The sequence below is a fragment of the Dinoponera quadriceps genome, unplaced genomic scaffold (assembly GCF_001313825.1).
Source record: "Dinoponera quadriceps isolate SergipeBrazil2010 unplaced genomic scaffold, ASM131382v1 scaffold424, whole genome shotgun sequence".
In the NCBI taxonomy this organism is placed as follows: domain Eukaryota; kingdom Metazoa; phylum Arthropoda; class Insecta; order Hymenoptera; family Formicidae; genus Dinoponera; species Dinoponera quadriceps.
The window spans coordinates 1,129,845-1,140,653 of NW_014554557.1; the positions used below are offsets into that span (position 1 = coordinate 1,129,845).

The 10,809-nt window shown below is 36.9% G+C and overlaps 1 protein-coding gene across 1 annotated transcript; it reads right to left on the reverse strand.

The window, feature by feature from the left end:
• Nucleotides 1-1,346: 1,346 nt before the first annotated feature.
• LOC106752010 (protein nanos) lies at nucleotides 1,347-5,445 on the reverse strand. Its single transcript, XM_014633354.1, has 4 exons — nucleotides 5,104-5,445; nucleotides 2,981-3,203; nucleotides 2,297-2,443; nucleotides 1,347-1,826 (listed from the first exon to the last, which is right to left on the reverse strand). The coding sequence occupies exons 1-4, from the start codon at nucleotides 5,246-5,248 to the stop codon at nucleotides 1,817-1,819; spliced, it is 525 nt and encodes a 174-aa protein (XP_014488840.1). The 5' UTR covers nucleotides 5,249-5,445; the 3' UTR covers nucleotides 1,347-1,816.
• Nucleotides 5,446-10,809: the final 5,364 nt, after the last annotated feature.

Consider the following 10,809-nt stretch of genomic DNA (forward strand, 5'->3'; position numbering starts at 1 on the left):
ATTTTAAAACCGAACATTTCATATAAGGCACGTATTATTGCCATCAAAGTAACTCGCCAACAGCGCGATTGAAAGGAAACGGGCAGCGCAAAAAGTAAATCTGAAAAATTAGTAGTATCACTAGCTAACATTTGCGAAATAAGATGCAATATCGAGGTGGATAAATTGTTTGATCGTCGAAACGTTCCGCCGAACGTCATGGTGAAAAATAAATAAAAAAGAAAAAAGGAGGAAATAAATTAAAATGATTCGCACATGTACTTAAATGGACGCGAATGGTATCAACTCTTTTATATATGTATATATACTACGAAATAAATTTCCAACTGGAAAATATAGGATATGCTGTAATACTGCTAATTATAGAAATGTCTAGGTAAAGTTCTACACTCTCTCCCTCTTAGTCTAAGGTCATTATTGTTGCATTCCGAAGTCAAGGCAAATTAAGAAACGCGATTTTCTCTATCTGGTGGGCATGTAGAGAATAAATTATATGTACACGATTTTTCTCCGAATATATACGACTTCCAGGTCAAACTGTCGGCATACCAAAGCAAAGAAATATCTGTTTCTTAGTAAATCACAATTAAATGTAACATACGGTCAAAAGTATCATATTCTTGAAAGTTTAAATGTGTCAAGCGTCGATATATCTGGATTCAAGGAAACTCGCGCGTTCTTCATGCCGATGCACTTATTGGCACACGTGAGGAGAAAATGGCACCAAAACCCATATGCGTTCTTTTTTAACTCGTCAAGATATAAATAAACATATCGAGAATCTTTGAGATACAGCTTCTTAGTGACCTCCGGCTTAAGAAATTAAATATATCGTAAGCGCCTATTCTTAGCATTATTTCAGAAATGTTCAGCTTTTCGTAAAAAGATATCAAATATCTTAACGAAACTATCGCCCGTTTACAACACATCGCGCAATCAATTCGCTCGAATTCTTTAAGATCCCTCCCCGCGAGCTTAATCGCTTTGTCTTCCTAATGTTTTTTTCAACCATCACGATTTAAATCTAACTTATGATTTACTCAACGGAATTGACCAATCGTATTGGCCAATTAGTTGAAACTGGTCAATACGATTGATCAATCCTGTCAAAAGAGTGTTAATCGTCGATTATAGATTCAAATCATGATGCGATAAAACGAGCATAAAGTAACTGAATTGCACTCAAAATGGAGTAACCTTATTAATCAGATATATATATATATACACATACATACATATATATATACACACACACACACTATATATATATATATATATATATATATATATATATATATATATATATATATATATATATATATATATATATATACACACATACACACACATATATATATATATATATATATAATAAAAATGTTCTCATCATTGTTACAATACAGTCAACGCAAGCAACGCAGGCGCACTGAATCATTTCGTCCGATTTAATCGCGCGACTTAAAGTGCGCTTAAACTGTTCTTTCTAAATCGAATTTCACTTTCATCAGCGCGATTTCTACCGCGCTATGGGAGAACGCGGGGGGAGTAGCATGAACCATACAAAATGAATTGCAAAGTCAAACTTGGTTTTTCCGTTTCGAAACGTTGCGCGGCACATGCGAGCGAAAATGTAAGATTGCACCAAGTATTGTCAGCGTATACGAATAGGCGTAAGAGTTAAATAAGTACAAAAACGTATTATTGTACGCGAATATCCTAGATTTTACGACGAACCAGTGTCCAGTTGTTCCCATTGGTGCATGCGAATCGAGTCTTTCCAGCGTGTTTATACGGCTCGGATCGATTGGAGAACTCGTTATTCTTTCCTGAGAAAAAGTTTATTTATTTACTTACTTATTAAGGTAACAAGAAAGAGAGAACGATAGGACTATGCAGCGAAGAGAAAAAAGTTCGATTTTCCAAGTTTCCTAAACCCAGCAATCCAAATTAGATATTTATTCGATTTTTTATTATTCGATTTGTCGATATTTATAATCATTAAAAAAAAAAGACAATATATTACAAACACAAAGTAAATTAGAGAAAAAATTTTGTTGTACTGCTTCATGTTTTATTTCGCCACAAATCAAAGGTAAAAAGATTATTTCTCTTTTGGGCACAATCTGTATCTTCCAATTTGACACAATTTGTACCTTACAATTAGGACCTTTATACAATTCTGCTATCTGACCAGTTAGTTAATAAAATTAGGAAATGTCTAAACACGGATCGTACTCGCACTTCTTGGAACGAGAACACAGTCCGCCTGTAAACAACACGTTGTGCATCCACTTACTTGCCACGTCGCTTGCCCATTGAATTCCTCAGGAGTTTGAAAGCGTTCGCCGTGCTTATAGAATTAGGGTTGTAAGGTCCCTTCGGGCAGTATTTGACGGTGTGCGCCATATCACCGCATGCGCCGCAGATCGGGCATGTGTAAGCCCTGTCAAGTACCAAAAATCTTTTATTTCACATTTCGATGAAGTATGCGAACGCTCGACGTAACAAGATACGGAGTATCGTATTCCGGGAAAACTGTTTTTCGCCGAGAACGTTCAAGCACCGTCAAACATCATAAAAGACTATTTATAGGAATACATTTGGAGAGCCGAGTGTAGGACATAAAACAAATATATAGATATCCTCCCTTTCGTTTCTCCACTTATAAGCGTCCATTCAAGAAAGTTATTTAGAATAACTACCGTACAAGGTAAATCGTTAGGAGAGCGGTTTTTATCGTTCTACTTTTAACATTCGGTTTTCTTTTTCGATCGTATCTTCGTTTATGAAGATAATTGCTCTTGTGTATCGTATAAATTAATTTTTGACATACAGTCTATATATTCTCTTTCGAAGATTTCTCTAATATTCAAACAGAAATAAATCTGCGAACGAGATCCTTGATCCTCGGTCTTGCCTCGAAAGTTTATTATAATTACGGAGAAATGTGAGATGAAATTAGTGCGAACACAATCCATACCTTAGAACAGGACACTGAACTCGACCGTCGACGTCTTTCAACAAATGCTGCCGGTAATATGTCTCTTCCTCGCCATTATTTCGGCAAAAAACACATTCGGTCGGTAAAGGTTTCTTATTTTTCTTTCGTCGAGGTGTGATCTGTTTTGTTACGTCTGAATCCAAATCGGGACAATACTCGAAATCACGACCGTTGTGTCGAAATTCTTCCATTACATCCTCAACTATAATCAACGATTAAATAATTAGTGAGTCGCAGCATAACACTATTTTCTACGTTATAATTTAAAGGAAAAAAAAATAAATAAAGAATACATCGAAGTAATAAATAAATTATATCATGAAAATATATGATACATCATATAAGTAATAATAATATTGCACGATAATGTATCGTATAATTTGTATTATGTTCGCTTGGGGCTTAGCATTTTGTAAGGTGCGATATACAATTAATGATAATGGAAATACAGGATAACAAAAACGCAATACTATGTATAATATTGAAAATTCGTCTAAACACGATAAATGAGGTCTTTATTAAAAGAAGTGGGAGGAAGGGGGGGGGGAACGTTAAATCAGGAGAATCTTTTGCTTTCTGTAGCTCTGAAATCACAGCCTCAAGTCGTCCTCAGTGCAGACCGAGACCAAAGACCACGAGTCAGATAAGCCATGATTTGTAAACACACCGCCGTTTTGAGGACTGACGGGTTTACACAAGTGTATATATATGTATATATACTGCGCGATATACTTTCGCCGAAAGCTTTGTCGTCGTCCCGGTTGCTTTCATACGTTCATCGGGGATCTCAAGAAATTAAGCGCGATATAAACAATCCTTGCAACGACGTGAATAGACCGCCTTTTGTTTCGTCGTTGATAAAATATGCCGTTCGCTCCGCGGCCGATCGGTCGGCCCTTTTTACCCGGAGTCGCGGCGGCGACATAAAACGCACGTGCGAGATGCGAAAGCAGATTACGCCGGCGGTGTGCTTTTTCGTCCGAGATCAGTCGAACGCGCGACACGTGTTTACGTCGACGCGCTCAATGTCAAAAGCCGATCGACGTCCCTGCTGAGAAAATGACTGCGTCGAAAAATGTTCGTTCGCATTAACGCTTTATAAATGTCGAGTTTTCTATTTCTCTTCTCACAATCCCACGATGTGTACTACGTAAGTTAAAATAAAGAAAATGCGTGCGCATGCTTGAAACCAAAATCCGTATATTCTGAACTCACTTTTGTCGATAAAAGTGTACCTCTAAAAGTGACGTAGTAGGAGCCACCTAATTGGTCGAGAGATCACATTTAAGGCATTTTTATTGATAAAAGCTAAGAAATATGTACCTAAATGTTGCACCATAATTGCATCAGATAACGCAACCGTGCGAATTACATAACTTTCTAACGAACTACGTATCATTTCTTTAAATAGAAAGCCGAAACCTCATAAATCTCCTATTAAAATTATTGGAAAGCCACTGCTCGGCGATCACTGAGAAAGATTACCTTCGAGAGGTCATTAGTTTATTATACAATTATTATAGTTTCCCCCGCCCACCTTCCTCCGATATCACACGCTATTATTAACGCGAGTCTCGATTTAGGCATAGAAAGGCACCTGTTTTTTTTTTCCTTTTCCAAACGCAAAAATATTTAAACGTGCGTAAAATTTACGAACGTGCTTTCATCGGAAGTGGCAGACTCATTTACATTACTTAAGCGGCAATAAACCCGAAGTTGCGGAGTAAAAAAAAAAAACTCCAATCTCAAAACCAACTTTGTGTAGGATTTAAACGTTATTAACCGTAACTCTTAAGGTAACGAGAATGTTTCCAGGTAGGACACGTGTCGGGTACCTTGACTCTTTCTAGAAACTTTGTTAAAGAATCTTTCCCGAAGTTTCTAGAAAGACTGATCAGTCAGGATCATAAATCAAAAATTAAGCGCTGTGATCAGCGTCATCTAGTGTTTCAATGAACACTGGTCACCGTTCGATATTACTTCGACAAATAAAAGGCATTATTCAGAAGTAATTAAACGAACGATGAGTAGTTACGTTAGTTAATACGTTAATACTACATACAACACTACGGTACTTAGAAGCTCGTGGTGGTACAACTCACCGTTTTGTTGAAATCCTTTCGCGTTGCTAGCGGCACAGTTGTCGAAAAGTCGCTTCATTTCGTCCTCTAGACTGGGATTGAATGGAAAAAAGGAATTTGACACCGGTACGGTCGGCAACATAACGAATGAGAGCATCATTTCCATGTGGCCAGTTATTAATTCACCTAGTCGGCTACAGTTGCAAATACGATACTTTCGGCCACGGTTGTATATATATAATATATATGCGTGTATATTTATATATATATATATTTATATACAAATTTATCCCGTTTATCACGTGGAGCAGAGTGCGATTGAGACGTAACTTAACCAACACAACGAACCTCCTATCTCAGCGTGCGGACAATAACTGACTGAACGTGAAGAGCAAGTGTAATATAGATACTTGTAGCTTATACGCTGTGCGTTGTTAGGAACCCCCTCTTTTCACGCATGCGCATTGTGAGTGGAATAATGGCTCCTACACACGAAACGCGGAGCTTGTCGCACGGCAAGAAGCGACGCGGCAGCCAATCAACGTGCCGCTTTACCGTGGAAACTGAAAACTGATTAACTACCATGTCGCTTCTTGCCGTACGCCGAGGATTTCTCATCGAAACGAGTTTTTGGCACCATCTAGCGGTGTAACGTAAAATTTAGGAGTGCAGTTCAAATCTCAACTAAATGGGGTTCGAATCTTGGTTAAGTGACATATCGAAATTTAGATCCGTTATTTGAGGATTAAATTCTTTATTTGCAACTTTCTCAGTCTCCAACGTCTCCGTTATGATTTCTAACGATTTTAATGAAAAATCAAAGTCGTAGTGTAACTTAACGATGGGATCAGGCGTACTTTGATTTTTGAATAGTGTGAATCAACAATGGACCAAAGGCTTTTTTATTTTCAACTTGTACGACTTCACGGCACGTTAGACACACTTTCATACTCTGCATCTATTAAACTATATATATTTGTAATTAAATTAATGAAAAAGAGATTTACTCTATTCGATTATGAAAAATAGACGGAATTCCACGAGCTGTATAATTAAGGCAAAAATAATTACAATAAAATGATTCAAGAAACATTTTACAGCTTGAAGTTTCTACTTTTCATCTGCCAAAGAAAGTCGTGTAATTATTTGTTCATTTTCTGTGAACAATCAAAACTGGAAAGACGTTTTCGCTTCAATCCCGCATAACTCGGTGAAAAAATATCGCGATGAAATTCCCAGGTACGGGAATTAAAGGGAAAGATCTGCAATTTGAAATGGTGTAAACGCTATTTTTATATGAAGTTTCGTTCGTGCGACACAACTTAATTCCAACAAAAATTTTAACACCGACGAATCTCGCTTAATTCACGTAAGCACTATAACAAATTCACGTAAGCACTATAACAAAATTCACGTAAGCACTATAACAAATAAATAAATTTCATATTTCGAAAATATATCTAAAAACTATAAACTTTAAGCTATAAAACGCGAGCGATCTCATTATTAAAATTTTTGTCGTGATTACAGTACACGTAGAATTTTATCTATTGCTGGAAATTCTAAAGAATGTTTCCTTTAATTTTTATGCATGATACATTTTCAAATAGTAATACTGAAGGTCGAATCAGAAAAAATTTATTTCTCTTTTATTTCCAAATATTACGGCAAAAGATGAAGGACGAAAGAGAAAGAAAGAGAAAGAGAAAGAGAGAGAGAGAAAGAGAGAGAGAGAGAGAGAGAGAGAGAGAGAGAGAGAGAGAGAGAATCCGTGACTGAAACAAGTCAGGTAATTTCACTAATCTTCATCTTTATTATTACTGTGTAAATATGTAGGCACTGAACAAATAATGTTTCATAATTTGTTTACAAACATTTACACTTACTGATCTCCTTTTGTTCAATCAATGAATATTCTTCGCGAAAGCGTCCCTCGATCGGTCGAGGTTGCTTGCATGTATGCGTGTGTCTTCACCGTCTATAATACCCCAGCCTTAATAATTCTCACGGCAAATGTACCAGTTGTCGTCCAGGGCATTGTATGCGCACGACTCCAATTTCTAAATCGCGATCTCATTAATTACTTCGTCAATATATATATATATATATATATATATATACATATCCATATTGTGTATATATATACACACAATATACATATATATATTTCACTTTTATGTATGTATATTTTAATCTCTATCCGCTAAATATATTGTTCTTCTAAGACTAAAAATTACCACGATTACTTTAAAGGTAAATATATATATATATTTATACTTCAGAAAAATCATAATTAAAATTAATAGCAATTATGATGTAACGTATCAAATATATATATATATATATATATATACACATATATATATATATATATGTATATGTTATAAAGGTAGGTGAGGAGAAAGGAAGGGAGGGAAAGGAATTGGAGATAGTTGAGAAATGATACTAAAGATAAAAACGCAAATTCTAACTTTGGCTAAGAAGCGACATTCCGCGATTTTAAGAGCGCGACGTCGGCCCTTCTCACGACTCCGCGTCCGTTATCGCGCCCTTTAATTTCGAAATATCGGACTAAGTGAAGAGAAAAATTGGTACAAGTCTTTAGGGATAAATGAGCTCGTGAAGATGCGTGTACGTGTGTCGATGTTTTCAGTGACTGTTGCGTGTCTGCGACTGTACATGTGTGTTGGTGTGTACAGTGATCGTTCATCGGTGAGAGAATGTAACTTTACACAGGGTTAAAGTAGTTTGAAGTATTATCGTCTAGTCGCTTCAGCCTTTTCTGTGTCTCAGGTATAAAACTAAGGGGGGCGGCTGGCTAAGCCATCTTGTAAAACTATATTCATATATTTTCTCTCTCTATTGCGCTCAAGTGTGTGATAAACCCTAAAAATGTCTTTAAACACTTCAGGCAGGTCGACAGGTTTGACTGTTCGTGCGTGTTATACATGAGACACTCCGTAACCGGCGTATTATCCAACGAAACGTGCGAACGCGGGTGTGACGTCGTATCACCGATGATGATGATGATAATGATGATGGAGATGATGTCGATGACACTGGCGATGACGATGATGATAATGACTATGATGATGGTGCGCGCGCGTAATGTCGTCAATGAATTCACTTGCATTAATTTAATGATCATTCCGTAATGTCGATGTCGCGGTGGTCCGTTTTGGAATAGCTATATATATATAATTATTATAAATATATTTATATGTATATTTTATATATATATATATTTATATTTATATATGTATAATAGGTCCATGCGTTTTTTTTTTCTTCCGTTATGCGCGTGTAATGCAACGTGTAATGACAATGAAGAGCGTGTATACTAGGAATGTACATAGTGTACGAAGATATTAATTAGGTTGTGTATAAAACGATGATACATACTATTACTCGTCACTCGTTTATATCAAACGACACAATTAATTATGATATCGATTTTTTTTTTTTTAGTCTCATGGTACGACGACCGCGTTTTAAAAGCGCGGCATCGTTCGCCAATAGGCTAGTCTTGTCCTGTCGCACAATGTAGTCGCGATCACGCACCCCGCTAGCTCTCCCTCTCTCGCACTCTCTTTCTCTTTCTCTCTCTCCCTTTCGCCCGTCGCGTAACAATAACGCTGCACCCACGATGCGTGCTTATGATACAAGAACCTCCAAATGAATGGCCATCAGTCTTTGAGCGTACGATTTGGCATACACGCGCTTACACTGCGTCGCTCTACGACACGCGTCTCGAATCAGAGTCGAGAGACTGATACGTTTTTTTGTACTTTAACAATAATTCGCGGGCGCTCTTGTTAAAAAAGGAAAAATTTATACACAAATATATATAATCTTGGGTAAAAATAGAAAATATGTAAAGATCCATGTGTCTCAATATATATATATATATATATCGTCGAGATAAATTCCATCAAGGGGTCCTTCCCTGGCTTCGTATAATAAACTTAAAAAAACTTGAACTAATATAGTGTGTACAATAATAATAATAATAATATAATAAAATAATAACAAAAAAAAATTAAAATCCTCCCAATAAGATTTGAAATGATTCTCATTTGTTCCATGGCTCAACGTGGATTCTCAAAAACATGACCATCCATTCGGGACAATTTGTATGGATCATTATTATTAAATATTAATACTTCTAGTCGTATACTCTTGCTAGAGTAAAAGTGGTCTCGCGCGTCCCAGATAAACCTACCCGGACGCCGTAGGCAAATACAGAGTGTTTCAGCGCATGTATGTCTGCTTCCTTGATATGCGATAGATACTAATCTAACAAAACTTGTCCTTACATTTCTCACATTTGGTATGTTTTAGTCTTATTTTACTTTAAAAAGAAAAAAAAAAGAGAAAAATATATATAGAAGAGAAAAAAGAGAGAAGTTGCTATCTCTTGCTTAATACGTAAGCTCAATATGAGACGCAATGAGTCTGATGAAAATATTAAATTAAACAGTGATGATGAGAACAGATCTTTTCCTTTCATTTCTGCCGGTGTTTTGAGAGATAATAAAATTATTCTAAACGTGCGACGTGTGTTGCTGCGTATAATATAAAACGATTTTATATATATATATATGTATGATAAAAATAATCGAGCCGGAGCACTCGTAAAGTAATCGAAAAACTTCGCTTTTTGCGTCCGATGGCAAAATGATATTTCGTCAAATATACAAAGTAGACTAAAGAGAGTACTTCATTCGTCGGATAAGTCATCGGCCGAGTCCGCCGAAAATACTTTCTCTCGTAGAGCCCGCAACGTACAACTGTGGTGTGTCTGTGAGCGTATGTGATTGTGAGTTTGTGAATGTGTACATGTGTCTCACTGAGTGCGCCTCACACTTATATAATCGAGAGTATCTCGACACTTAACGTTACGCTTTTTCCCTTTTATTTTTGTATTTTTCTTCTGTTATTTTTTTTTCCTTCGCTTTTCGTTTACCTTAATAGTCAGTCGACTTCGGGGTCCGTTTAAAGAGAGTAGGTACATATACATTACGCATTCGTGTACAAAGAATGCGCGACTCGAAGTATTCTCCCAATGCTATTATCATACACCGTCGTATTTACACGTCTCGCGATATATTCGCCGTCTTCCCCGCTCTTCCCCGTCCACACCGAAGTTTCTCGACGACGAGATGAAAGCCGTCGTCTCGGCTTCCCGCGTACTTCGGATTGCTCGCTCGTTCGGATTACTTTACAAGTACCCTCCGCGATAATAAATCCTCTCCAATGCAACTAAGTCTTATATCATCGAAAAATATCATCGGAGATATACCTCTACTATACTATTAGTTCTTACTTAGTTTTACACACCTTCAGCGAACAGGAATACTCATTTCCAGTCAATGTCTCATGGAGTACGGTTATTCTAATATGGATCTTATACATACATGCATCACACACACGCGCGTGCGCGCATACATGTATATATTTATATTACAGCACGCGCGGTTAGTCTGCTTTTTCACTTGTTCATCTAACTTAACGTAGACACCGCGCGCCTGTGTGAAAGCTTACGGAAAAAAAAAAAAAATAAAAAATAAAGTAAACTAAACGGAATCGCGTGTTGGTATACCAACAAGGCATTTTCAATAATGCTACTTCGATATCATTCCCCTTGCATTTTTACAACGAGGATCCAAAAATTGCACGACGTAAAAGAGTCCCCACCGTTTCTCCCTCTTCTTCATCCCCCCCCCC

Bases quoted from the DNA above. Each gene is read 5' to 3' on its own strand.
- LOC106752010 (XM_014633354.1), bottom strand. From the start codon at position 5,248: ATGGAAATGATGCTCTCATTCGTTATGTTGCCGACCGTACCGGTGTCA. The intron at 3,204-5,103 runs GTGAGTTGTACC...CGTTGATTATAG, and splicing joins GAAAGGATTTCAACAAAACG to TTGAGGATGTAATGGAAGAA. The intron at 2,444-2,980 runs GTATGGATTGTG...GGTACTTGACAG, and splicing joins GTTCAGTGTCCTGTTCTAAG to GGCTTACACATGCCCGATCT.